This window comes from Narcine bancroftii, chromosome 10, assembly GCF_036971445.1.
Source record: "Narcine bancroftii isolate sNarBan1 chromosome 10, sNarBan1.hap1, whole genome shotgun sequence".
Taxonomy (NCBI): Eukaryota; Metazoa; Chordata; class Chondrichthyes; order Torpediniformes; family Narcinidae; genus Narcine; species Narcine bancroftii.
Window position 1 is genome coordinate 48,301,137 of NC_091478.1, and position 13,871 is coordinate 48,315,007.

Consider the following 13,871-nt stretch of genomic DNA (forward strand, 5'->3'; position numbering starts at 1 on the left):
AGAATGGAATGAACTTCCGAATGAAATAGTTGTGTCAGGGTCCCTTCTGTCATTTAAGAGGTTGAATGTGTACATGGAGGTGAGGGGGTTGGAGGGTTCTTGGCGGTGAGCGGGAGGTTTGAGCTACTGGAGTTGTTCTAGTGAACCAGTGCGGACTCGAAAGGCCAACATGGCCTGTTTCCGCTCCGTAAATGGTTACATGGGAGGTGCGGAGGATTGGAGGATAGCTCATGTTTAAAAAAGGCTGGTAGGTAAGTTAATGGAGAGTGTTCTTAGAGATGGGATATACAATTATTTGGATAATCAGGGTCTGATTAGTAGTCAACATGGTTTTGTGTGTGGTAGATTTTTTTTCACAAATCTTAGAGTTTTTCAAGGAGGTTAACGAGGTTCCTCATAAGAGGTTAGTAAGGAAGGTTCAATCATTAGGTATTAATGATGAATTAGTGAAATTGATTCAATGATGGTTGGATGGGAGATGCCAGAGAGTAGTAGTGGAAAATTGTTTGTCAGATTGGAGGCTGGTGACTAGTGGAGGCCCTCAGGGTCCACTGTTGTTTGTCATATATTTTAATGATCTGGTGATAGGGTGGTAAATTGAATTAGTAAGTATGCAGATGATGTGAAGATTGGTGCTGTTGTGCACAGTGAAGAAGGTTTTTAAAGCTTGTAATGGGATATAGGACAGTTAGAAGAGTGGGCAAAAGATGGCAGATGGAGTTCAATACTGAGAGTGTGAGGTGCTACGTTTTGGTAGGAATAATCAGCAAAGATCATACATGTTAAATGGTTGACAATCGAGGAGTGGAGTGGAACAAAGGGATTTAGGAATTCTGGAACATAATTCTCTGAAAGTGGAGTTGCATGTAGGTGGTGGTGAAGAAATCTTTTGGTATGTTGGGCTTCATTAATCAGAGTATTGAATACAGGAGTTGGGATGTCATGATGATGTTGTATTGGGCATTGTTGAGGCCAAATATGGAATATTGTTGCAGTTTTGGTCACCAAATTATAGGAAGGATATCAACAAAATGGAGAGTGCAGAGGAGATTTACAAGAATCTTGCCTGAGTTTCAGGGAAAGGTTAAACAGGCTAAGACTATATTCCCTGGAGCAGAGAAGACTGAGGGGTGATTTGATAGAGGTATTTAAAATTACGTGGGGGACAGATAGAATCAATGTGGACAGGCTCTTTCTGTTGAGAGTGGGGGAGATTCAAACAAGAGAGCATGGATTTTTCACTCAGAGGGTGGAGGGAGTGTGGAATGAGCGTCCGGCCAACGTAGTAGATGCAGGCTTGATTTTAATATTTAGGGAAAAGTTGGATAGGTCTATGGACAAGAGAGGTGTAGAGGGTTATGGGCCAGGTGCTGGTCAATAGGTCTAGGTGGGACAAGGTGTTTGGCATGGACTAGAAGGTCTAAACTGGCCTGTTTCTGTGCTGTAATTGTTATATATGGTAGTATGGATATGTGATGCTACTCTTTAGAAAAAAGCAGTTCCTCCTTGCTGTCTTAAATCTTCCACCCTGAATCTTGGGGTTATAGAACATTACAGCACAGTCCAGGCCCTTCGGCCCTCGATGTTGTGCTGACTCGTATATTCCTTTAAAAAAAGTACTAAATCCCCCCTACCCCATAACCCTCAATTTTTCTTGATGGAAGAGTCTCTGAAGTGCCCCAATGCTCCCTCTAATCAGTGTGTGCAAAAATCTTATGTTGTGCAAATTTTTTCCCTGTGACAAAAGTACGTGTGCACTGAAGGCTTGTTTCAAGAACATTTTGGCACAGCCTATCTCTCATGGCCAATAAAACTGTACTGGCATGTTTTGTGAACCTCCTCTGCACCATCCCCAAAGCTAGTTTATTGTTTCCCAAGTAAGGAGACCAGGACTGCACCCAGTACTCCAGATGCAGCTTCGCCAGTTCCCTGTACAGTTGTAGCAGAATTTCCTTCCTTAAATTCAATCCCTCCAGCAAAGGGCAACATCCCATTTCCCTTCTTGATTACTTGCTGCCCCCGCTAAGTATTCCAAGAGATGGTGCATTGTTTTTGCTTGAAGATTTAAACTGTGCAGGAAGGGCCTTTGCACTTGCATTCTCTCCCCTTCCACATTGATTTTTTAAAATCCTGCTCTTCAAGTTTGTTCAGAAGAGTCCACTGCTATTGCAGTTTTTTGTGTTGTGGACAGAAGGCATTCACAAATTTTGTTATTCGAGACATTTATTTTGCTGTATTCATATTATTTTCAGGCATTTCCTTCTTCACATTTGGTACTCTGAAGACTATTGGACTCAGCCACGCCCCTCGAGTGCTGGGGCGACCTTCTTCTGATAATCCCAATGTTTTGGTATTGAAATCGCATGTGAATTTGATGTGTGGTGGAATAGCAGGAGCGATTGCTCAAACTGTGTCGTAAGTTTTTATCTGCATCTTCACGGGCATGGCAAAAGAGGGTGGGGAAAGATGTTGATCTGATCCATGGCAACTCTACTAGTCTTTGAGATCTAGGGCATGGTCAGTTTGCCTTCATTTGGTCATAAATGAGGGCAGCACGGTTAGTGTAAAAGTTAACGCCTCAGTGTTACAGCATCAGCGATCAGGACCTGGGTTTGAATCCCGTGCTGTTTGTATGTTCTTCCCATGTCCCCGGAAGTTCCGGTTTCCTCCGAACCTTCCAAATGTACTGGGAGGTTGTAGGTTAATTGGGTGTAAATTGGGCGGCATAAACTCATGCACCAAAATGGCCTGTTTCTGTGTTGTATGTCTGAATTTAAAAAAATTAATGTACTTGTTCAACTGTCTTTTGATCATAACATTTGTTCCCATTTCTAACACTTCCTCCAGAACCTTTTCCATTATCTCACCACCAATGGGTAAAGAAAATGTCCCACAGGGCCCTTTTAAAACATTTCACTCTCATCTTAAACCTTTTCCCTCTAGTTTTAGATTTACCTCAGGAAAGAGTATGCTTGTTTACCTTAACTAGGCCCTTCCTCCATAGTTCCTCCCCTCCCCCACCATAGCCTCCTACAGTGGGAGAAAAGTTACACCCTCTCTTTAGAATTCAAGCCTGCCAGTCCCAGTAACATCCTCGTTAATCTTTTCTGCACCTTTTTCAGCTAATCTGTAGCGAGATGACCAAAACTCCAAGTGCAGTCTTATTATTGCAAAATATATTAAAAATATACTTCAGTTGGAATTAGTTGTCCACATTCATCAGAATCACAGTTTTGAATCCATATGTATCACAGGATGATGATTGGTTCTTGTGACATTGGAACAGATTTTGGTGATCGTAATGTAATAAGCCTGTATGTTAAGATAGTGGTGGTTCCAAAATCTGAGAATGATATTATGACTGGTCACAAAGAATATAACAGATTTCAGTGATAAATTCACTCTTGAGCAAGTTCAACTAATTGGAAAAACAGTCAATTACACAAATCTGATTGCAACATTTCCAAATTGCTGTAGAGGCTCCAACGCTGACACTCTCGAAGAGTCCCCATGAGCAGGTTACACTGGGTCTCTGAAACGAGACGGGAAGGGTGCACAAATAAATTTGTAATAAATTCACCTAATTGAGTTGTTCTTTGGATAAGATGCAAGCCTCGTCTGTTTGGCTCCTCAAGTATCCCCCTTTCAGAAGAACTGTAGCTGGTCCCATGCCCCAGGACCACGTCCATGTCAGTTTGGAATTGATGGAGCTGTATGGAATCCTTGGAAGTTGAGATCAAGTGCACAGTAGCCAGGTGGATAGATTAGAGGGCAGATGGATAAAACAATTGCACATGGAGCAGAGTTTGGAAACCGCTGTGTGGAAGACTAATGGATTTAAAACCCTTGTCACATTGACTGGATGAGACCTGTAGCCTTCCCAGTCAGTAGCTGGCAGTGGGACAACCCCAAATAGCACAATTTTTCACAAGAGTGAATGTGATTGGCCGCCTGGCTGCTTATATTGCTGCGTTTCCAAAATAATGTGGTTACTCTTCAAGTTAAATGTTATTATAACTTGGAGAAAAACATCCATTATAATGTGACAGTGTTTAGGCAGTTGGATTATAAGAGGTCCTACTGATCTCATTCTGTGTGTGTACCCTTGATCAATTTGTGACAGGTTCTGCTGACCATACCCCTACCACCTTCTGTATGACGAAGGAGCCCCTTGGGGCCCTTTTAAATCTTTCCCCTCTCACCTTAAATCAATGTCCTCTTGTTTTAGATACCCCTACCCTGGGAAAAAGACTGATTCTATCTTATTTGTGGCCCTCACGGTTTTATAAATCTGTATAAGGTCCCTCCATCAGCCTCATACCTTTCCTCAGTGAGAAAAGATCCAGCCTCTCCTTGTAAATCAGTCTGGCTAACATCTTCGTGAATCCTTCCTGCACCCATCCCAGCTTAATAATAGCTTCTGTCTGGCTGGGTGACCAGAACTGCAGGCAGTACTCCACTATCTGTGTGTACAATTGTAACATGATGTTAAAACTGACAGTAACTTCATGCAATCATTTGGAAGCTTCTCTGATTTGGGCAGATGTTTTAATGACAAAATCCAAGTTGTGAAAGGTTCTAGTCACATGTAGATTGTAATAGATTGGTTCTAATAAGCGTTGCTGTTCAAGTTTCAATTTAGTCAAATAGGAGCAGGTTTTTACTTTTTTCTGCTGATGTGCTCCACCGATTGAATTGCAGTAGATTCCACTGATCACCTTGTGAAATGCTTTGCTGCAGGTTCCACTGATAAGGTCATAGGAGTTTTTGCTGATTACATTGCAAGATTCCTGTGATCAAATTATATTGCCATTTTGTGAGAAGTTTGTTTCTGTCTTCCAGTTGTATAAGCCCAGCTGTTCAATTTGTACCTTGGTACCATCAGAATGTAACAGGCTCCTGTTTAGGCCGCTAATGTCTTGGTTGCATTAACAGACTGGAAGCCAAAAGCCTAAGCAATTTATTCCGAAACATTCTTAGATTTGACTGTGTCAACAGAAGAATTCAAATTCAACTAATTCAGTAAACCTCAAAATAAAGAAGCAAGAATATCCCCGAACTCTGCCACCTTCTTCGCAACCATTTCCCTGTCCATGCTTATCATTCTTTTCCACAAATGCTCTCTGGCCTGCAAACTGTTTCCAGCAGTTTCATTTTTTTCCACCAGACTTTTTAAACTTCCAAGCCAGTAATTTGCTGGTAATTGCATGCCCTTCTTTTGAATAATTATTTAAGTTGCACCTGTAGAAAAGCCTTAATCTATTACACCAGATACTTTCCCAAAATGTTTGGTTAGGTGTGATTTACCTGCTCAATTGCTTACCCTCATCATTCTTGACATAAACTTTGGTTATATATCTTTATCATCTCTGGACTCTGTGAGACTGGCTAAGTTCCAGGATTTATGTGCTTTTACTACAATCACAGCGTCTGCAGACTTTCCTGTTTCATTACCCTCAGCTTTCAACCACCTTATCTCAAATAAACGATTGTAGTAACTTTCTCTGGTACTGTTAAATCTTTCCAAGCTGTGGGTTGCAATTCCTGCACAGGCCCTAATACCTTTGTAATTGAGCTCCCCACTGCCAGACTGAATGAAGACTTTCCCCATCATCCCTTTCAAATATTTTACCATTCTTTGATCTCACCACCACCCCCCCCCCCCCCCACACAACTGTCATTTCCCCAAACCTGTACACACTGTATATCCCGTCCAGCACATAATCCCAAGGGTATACACTCTGTTCACCCCTCTGGCGAAGACCTCCTCTACCCAGTTCTACTGCTTTGCAGTCTATGCAGCCAGTCTCTCTGCTGTGTGTTTCAAAATGAGCAGCACTCAGTCATATTGTCAAGAGAAGATTTTATGATGCTATGGACTTCCCAAGAAATGTGTTGTCCTGAAATCAGACTCGTGAAGGGAGAACTGACTTGTATATTAATGCAGAGAAACATGCCAAAGTCTGCAGTTACTGGGATTGTAGCAGAAATGCTGGAGGAACTTGGCCTGAGGCCTAAACGCTGGTTATGTATCTTTACCTGTGGTCGCTGTGAGACCAGCTGAGTTCCTCCAGAATTTTGTGCACTAATGTATCTGCAGGGTGACACAGTGCAAAAAAACAAACTGGGAACAATAATAAGGAAGTTTTGTATAAAAGAATTAAAATATTTGTTGCTGGGACATGTGTACAAGGAATGTATGTGTTTGCAGGTACCCACTCGATGTGGCTCGTCGGCGAATGCAGTTGGGCTCCTCTTTGGCTGGTGCTGAAAAATATGCGTAAGTACTGGTGCATTGATTCTCGTGCCCATTGATAGCCTTGCAACACAAGAACAGGCCCCTCGATTCAAGTTGTCCACCCTCGCTAGTCCTGTTTGCCTACATTAATACACAAATGTCCTTAAACATTATAATTGTCCCCTCTTCTACTTCTTCCTGTGGCAGCTCACTCCATATACCCATCACCTGCTGTGTGAAGAAAGCGACCCTCAGGTCCCTCACCTTAAATCTGTGCCCACTAATTTTAGATTCCCATAGCCTGTGATAAAGACTATGATTATATACCTTACCCATGATCTCACAATGTTATGAAACCCTTAAATTTAAATTTAGACATACAGCACGGTAACACGCCATTTCGGCCCACGAGTCCGTGCTGTCCAATTTACACCCAATTAACATACATCCCCAGAATGTTTCGAATGGTGGAAGAAACTGGAGCTCCTGGGAAAAATTCACAAGACATGGGGAGAACATACAAGCTTCTTACAGACAGTGCAGGATTCGAATCCCAGCGCCGATCGCTGGCGCTGTAACGATGTTGCACTAATCACTACACCAACCATACCCCCGTTAAGGTCCCCTATAAACCTCCTACACTCCAGGAAGAAAAGTCCCAGCCTCTCCTTGTAATTCCTGTAACATTCCTGTAAATCTTTGCTGTACATTTCCTGCTCAATTAGATTTTTCCTGTGGTTGAGTGACCAGAACTGTGCACAACATACCAAGTGTGGTCTCACCCACATTTTGTACAGTTGGAACATGACGCCTGCACCCGGTTTACCTGTGTCACCACTTTCGTAGAAATTACCTGTACCCCTGGGTCTCTGTTATACAATGACCAAAGCATGGCCATTCACCCAAGTATTGCCCAGGTGTCACATACTAAAGTGCAACACTTTGCACTTGGCTGAGTTAAATTCCATTGGCATTTGGCACACTGTTACCCTACTTAAAGGCCAACACAAGAATTTCAGGTTGACAACTGAAATGGTGAAAGGAAATGTTGAATGTAATGATTGATTTAATAACATCACTGAATTACTTTATCAATCGTCAATGCTCTTTGATCCAGTGGGGACGTCATCCTTGGCATTTTCTGCTTGTGTGCTCCACCAGTGCTGTATAACTGACACCAATCCTCTCCCAGCTGGTTCATCTGGATACGAACATGTTAATGTGTACTAACAATAAGCTAAAAACCAGAACGAGCATGTTAGGGTGCCTTGTTAATCCGAGGCTGATATCCTCTGGTGTTATTTATTTTGGAGACTCCAGTGTTGATGGACCCAGATTTGGAACCACATAATTACCCAATAATTGGGGATCTTCCCAGCTGCAGTGACCTTGGCTTCACATTGAAAACCTCAGAATCCAAACAATGTCATGATCTCTTGGTGAACTCCAGGGTGTTCCCAAAATGATTCTTGTCTCTGACCTTTGTTTGTCTCCTATTCATTGGGTTATGGGGGGTGAGTGGAGCTGAGTCCACGGCCAGATCAGCCATAATGATATTGAATGGTGGAGCAGGCTCGACGGCCCAGATGCCTCCTTCTGTCTCTGTTCTTTTGATTTTCACTGGCATTTCTGCTGACTGTTGACCTCTGTCTAATGAATCCCATGTCCATTTCTCCACAGATACCACTCGTTCCCTTTCATTTTCAGTGTGGTTAGTAGACATGTTGCCTCTTTCCATGAGGATCATGTGTAGTAGATTAATTTAATTGAGTGATTCCCAAAGTGGGCCCTGCCGCCCCCCCCCCACCCCATTGATGGTGGAAAGATCCAAGGGGGTGGTGAATGGAAAAGGGGGTGTTCAGAACCTACGTCTTTTTATTTTTTGATCTGCTGCAAAGTTTAATGAAGAAGCCGGTGCAGTAATTTTCTGCCCAGACTCTAGGTGGCCATAGTGAACAAAATAAACAGTGACAAGGCATTCTCGCAAGAGCTGGTCTCAGTGGTCACCATTTTGTATTAGCATCACTAATCCCCCTCTCAGTGCCACCACTAACCCCCCCCCCCCCCCAGCACCATTGCCAACCACCCTTCTCAGGACCACCACCAACCCCTTTTCAGCACCGCCACCAACCCCCTTCTCAGCGCCGCCACTAACCCCCTTTTCAGCGCTGCCACTAACCCCCTTTTCAGCGCCGCGACTAACCCCCCTTCTCAGCACTGCCACTAACCCCCCTTCTCAGCACTGCCACTAACCCCCCTTTGCAGCACCGTCACTAACCCCCCCTCTCAGCACCGTCACTAACCCCCCCTCTCAGCACCGTCACTAACACCCCCTTCTCAGCCCCACCACTAACCTCTCTCTCAGCGCCGCCACCAACCCCACTCAGTGCTGCCACCAACCCCTCTCAGCAATGCCACTAATCCCCCCTCTCAGCGCTGCCACTAACCTCCCCCCTCTCAGCGCACCACTATCTCCCCTCTCTTGGCGATGCCACTACCCCCCCCCCATGCCGTTGTATGGGGGGGCGGTGCTTGGGTTGTGGCCTGGAGGCCAAGGGGACAGCACCCCCAAAAAAATTTGGGAACCACTGATACAGTTTCTTTGCAATTTCTGAATAATTAACAAGGACATTACAGTTAACACAAATCCTTTACAGTGCCTCCGATCGGGATCAGGATTCGAATCCATGGGTTTTCATCAGGTTGTAGGTTAATGTGGTGTAAATTTCGTGGGCCGAAATGGCCTATTACTGTGCTGTATATATAAATTAAATTAGATAAATGAAGATTCCACCACATGGCATTGTCCTTCTCCCTCTCAGCTGAGGGACTCCTAGGTATCTCCTTTCATCCGCATCAACTGTTCCTGTTGGTACTTTCCCAGGCAGTCTCTTTGCCTCTTCCCTTCCCCACCTTCCAGGGCTTCAAACATTTGTTCCAAGTGAAGTAGCAACTCCACTGGCATGTCTTCCAATTCAGTGAATTGCATTTAGTGTTCACAATGGGATCTCTATATTGGAGAAACCTGATGCAAATGGAATGATTGCTTTGCAGAATGCATGCATTCAGTTCAAAGGTATGACTCAGCTTCTGCTGCCTATCACTAATTATCCATCCTACACCCTCTCTGACGAGACCCTACATAACGTCATGAAACGTCATTTCAACCTTGTGAACTGCACGTTGCTTTCTCTGGCATCTGTGACAATCGCTGTTTTCTCTCTCCATGAGAGTCACCTGTCACGTTCTGCACTGCGTACATTTCGCATTCCTATGTTTGTGTTCTGCTAACTGCTCTCAGCTCTTATATTTTGTGTTCCTTTATTTGTATTTCTTCAAGTCCTCATGAACTTAGATGTCCTTATTTACTTCTCCCATAGCCTTGGCCTGATCTTGTCCTGGACTTCCTTCCCTTGATCTGCACTTTGAATTCTTCCTTTCCCAGTTCTGCCAATGGGTGTTCAACTTGAAATGTGGACCCATTCTGGGTCTCCTGCACTTTCGGTTTATATTTCAGCCTTCCAGCATTTGTCGTCTTTGACTTTTATTTAACCAGTTCACAGGTTATCATTCTTCAGTCAATTTGAAGGCACCTTTGAGTTTGCAAATTAGTGATTTACTGTTTTGTCTTATCTTCATTAGAACAATGTCCAAAACTCTGAGATACGTCTACAATGAACATGGCATACAGAAGGGCTTGTATCGGGGACTCAGTCTTAATTACATCCGCTGTATCCCATCCCAGGCAGTGGCATTTACTACCTATGAGCTCATGAGGCAAGTTCTTCATCTCAACTGAGGCTGTGCAGGACAAGTGAATCAGAGCTGTGTCTCAGTCATGACTTCTGATCATGTGTGGAAATGAAACTATTATTTACTGAATGAAATAATTGCAATTTGGGTTGATAATCAGTGTCACTGGTGCTTTTACCAAGATTGTTAGATTTTGGTGAAACTATCATATGATGGATTGTATCTTGGACTGTGGTCTTGAAACTACACTGAATAGTCAGCAAAGGGATTGGGTTCAGTTCTCAAGTAGAACTAAAATTCCTAGCCTCAATTTGGACAAGAATGCTGCCAGCAGAACCAGAACCATTCACCCACTTGAGTTGACCCTGGACATTGACGTACTCAGTGTGTGTAACTGAGACGTGGTGGTCACATCTTATCAGGCAGAAGCTTCTGTATCCACTGCCAAGGAAACAGTCCTTGAACCCATTGAGGGGAGGATTCTCTGTGTCTGCTCTCCAGAAGATTTCACTCTGCAGCTACAGATGTGAACTTGTCATAACATTAACTTGAAAATGGACTAAACTGCTATATATAAAATGAAATACTGGTGTTAGTCACTTTGGATAACATGGTGCTCATTTCCTCCCCTGTGAACAGATATAGTTTTTTTGGAAAATGTTCCACTTCATTTACAGAAAATCTAGGAACACTTCACACCAGGTCGGAAATGAGATGCCAATGAAAGGGTCTGCAATGCCTCATCGTGGCATTGGCGTCCAGCACTAAATACTAAGTGTGTTTAATGTACAAGAGCATGAAATCCTATTTCTAGATATTTATTCCTGGCAATCTTCAATGGCAGTAAATCTTTGTGAACCTTTGTGTTTATGCCCAGGGCTGGGTTTTATTGTGTCTTTTGATTCAATGGAGACAGGAAATAGTTGAATGACATCAATTCTGACCCTACTCTTATTTATTCAGCACAGCTACACAATATGTTGCCCTTGAAGGGGTAGTGATGTACCTTTCTCAATTGCTGCAATCCTTGGTGAGTGTGCAGGGTTGAAAATAGCTGGAGTAACTAACCAGGATGCATTTTGGAGATGGTGCATCCAACAGCCATGTTTCAGGTGGTTTATGAGACCGTACTGTTACAATGTGAATCAGGCATCTGTATTTTCCACTCATTCATTCACAGGCTGTGGTTGTGGTTGACAAGGTATAGTCCAGTCCTCAATCTTCAGAAGGCAATAGGATGAAATAAGCAGACTGGAATTTGCATTTGATGGCATTTCTGTGTATTTAGTGGCTGTGGGAGTAACCTGCTTGCCTTTAAATGTTTGTGATGTTATAAATAAGTCTTTTATAGGTATATGACTAGCTAATTCTCAACATCACATCTCGCCCCTTGTTCTGGCACCTAGTGACAGCAACGGTCTGACAGTGTTCATGTAGCAGATGCCCATGAACAGGGAAGCCCATTAGATTCCAGTTGGCACAAGTCTTTGACCGTAAAACCTTGACGCCCAGTGGTCTCAACCACATAACCACAACTATGTATGCAGTTAAAATTCAGTAGGTCTTGCAGCATGTATAGAAGATAAAGAAACATGTTTCAGGCCTGAACCCCATACCTTGGAGGCTTTCCTGTTTCACATAAATATTGATACTTGTGATTCAGGTAATGCCACCTTTGCTTTCCTCAACCTTCCCTTACTTTTCAGAATTGTTCCCACAGTCATCAGCATTCTCAGCTAACATATATAACAGGACATTGGCTGGGCTACCTGGCAGCAGTAATAACCTCTGCCTATTTATGAACCATTCTGGAGCTTCAGCAACAAGCAGATTCTGAATATTTATTAGAAACAATATTTCACAGATGCACATTTAGTTGTCACCTTCACATTCCAAACCTGCAGTTTACATAATTACCAACTGACTGAATTGAAGAGCATTGATTCTTTTCTTAGTTCTTCTTCCCGTACCACCACCTGTCCACTGCAGAGAAACATACTAAATAAGCGTAAATGTCATTGCCCATATTCAGTTTTCACTACAGGACAGCACAATATGAGCACTTTACAATCAAAGTCCATCGAGACAGTGTTGGGAATGGGTTTTCAGGGCAGATCTGCCTTGGAGAAGGTTGAGAATGGGGACCCATGACCAGGATGGAACAACAGCTGCAGGATGTGTGCAGTCAACAATGCTGACGACCATTTGGCCAACAGTTTACCTGCAGTGCGAAAGATCGCACTTGGGAATCAGCTTCCATTCAAAGTGTTGCAGTACAACCACAATACTGTTCTCTATCCTCGTTTCATGTAACTGAAGCCCCTTTCACACTTTCAAGTGATCCTAGGAACCACCAATCTAGCGTGAAAGCAAAATCAGTTCAACACTGGCATCAGATGATGTCACTTCACACTGGGGATTGACGGCCTTGACCCCCAGTCTGCAGATGCCAGCGTTGCAAATCATGCAAGTGAGAAATGAATAATTGCATTGTGGGATTGAAATGACTCAGGTTTTTGTGGCAGTGCAGGAACATGAAACAAGATTAAAATGAAGGTATAAACTTTGCTGTGGGAAAGTCACAGTGGGGGGGAGAGAGAGGAAATAGCAATAAAGGACAATTTTTAATGTGGGAAAGTTGGTAGCGCTATGTGCACAATTTATAAAGACCATGAGGAGGCCGCCATCGCTTTTTCCCATCGTCTATAAATTGAACGAGATGGTGTTACAGTAGCAGCACTATAACTCCTAGATCACATAATAAACGTACTTTTAAAGCACCATACTTGCTGGTATGTCCCATAGGGAAAGAGCAGCCAAACTACCATATTTCAATAGGTTGGGAGACCGCGCCCCTTCAGAACTAATGGATGAAAAGCTGTTCCTCGCACCTGGTGAAAGGCCCAATATGTTATTCGAGCAGCTCTTTTTAGGGCTAATGCCAGATGATATTAGGTTCTCGTTATCCAAGTGTTTATTTGAAGACCCAAGGGCTGTAGTGGCAGAGACAGACATTCTATGCCTGGCTAAAAAGGAAAGCAAAGAAAGACAAGTCTGCACAAGAAACTCCTCAGATAGTGACCCTGTGTCACACTCCAGCGCTCTTAGCACATCACTCCCTATAACCAGGCAATGCCCCAAGACAAGCAAGCAGCCTATGGACATCTGGTCTTGGTGTTATTACCACAGGTGTTGGGGAGTAAATGCCCGCAACCGCCTTTCACCCTGCCCGCTTGCAGGAAACGCCCAGGCCAACCGCCAAGTAAAGGCTGCAGCAGTTGGCAAGAAACCTGAAAGCCTGATGTATCCCAGTGAAAGTTTCTGGTGGACACGGGTTCAGACATTAGTCCATTTCCACCCACCGGTTTTGACACATGCTACCCCGGACCTGCAACTACGAGCAGTTAACAGTTCCAACATTCTGACCTTTGGCACCAGGAACATGAATGTCAAGTTCAAGAATCATCTCTACGCTTGGCCGTTTATTATAGCAGCAGGATCCCAACCTTTAGTTGGTGGAAATTTTCTTTGGTCTTATTCATTACTCGTTAGCTTAAAAGGGCATCGGCTAATGGAGGGAACTACTTTTCAGACCATTCCTCTGGCAGACGCCTCTATCCCTGCTCTGTTCCTCCAAACATTAGTTAAACCAGTGGATGAATTCTCCAAGCTGTCGGAAGATTTCCCTGAGATTATTACTCTACAATTTTCTGCCTCCCTGAGATTATTACTCTACAATTTTCTGCCTTCACTGCATTTGTACTAAGGACCCTCCTATCCATGCTAAAGTGCATCACTTGTCACCAGAGAACCTGTACTTAGCTGAGGAAGAGTTTGCCAAGATGGAGGAACTAGGCATAATTTGGAACTAGGCATCTCC

At 43.5% G+C, this 13,871-nt stretch overlaps 2 protein-coding genes across 12 annotated transcripts in view; one reads left to right on the forward strand and one right to left on the reverse strand.

Moving 5' to 3' along the window:
• The window catches only part of slc25a16 (solute carrier family 25 member 16), a 174,783-nt gene extending 163,930 nt beyond the window's left edge, over positions 1 to 10,853 (forward strand). For all 9 annotated transcript variants that reach the window (XM_069900882.1, XM_069900883.1, XM_069900888.1 and 6 more), the window contains 3 exons: positions 2,253 to 2,415; positions 6,212 to 6,280; positions 9,881 to 10,853. In XM_069900882.1, coding sequence (XP_069756983.1) covers positions 2,253 to 2,415; positions 6,212 to 6,280; positions 9,881 to 10,037 — 389 coding nt within the window. In that variant the 3' untranslated portion in view covers positions 10,038 to 10,853. The remainder of the gene's footprint in view (positions 1 to 2,252; positions 2,416 to 6,211; positions 6,281 to 9,880) is intronic.
• LOC138744542 (inorganic pyrophosphatase-like) overlaps positions 3,236 to 13,871 on the reverse strand; it is a 56,161-nt gene continuing 45,525 nt past the window's right edge. The window contains exon 11 of one of the 3 annotated variants that reach the window (XM_069900877.1): positions 3,236 to 3,532. In XM_069900877.1, the coding sequence (XP_069756978.1) occupies positions 3,435 to 3,532 (98 nt within the window). In that variant the 3' untranslated portion in view covers positions 3,236 to 3,434. Of the gene's footprint in view, positions 3,533 to 11,818; positions 11,990 to 13,871 lie in introns of those variants that run through there. The other 2 variants (XM_069900880.1, XM_069900878.1) reach the window with 2 other exon arrangements.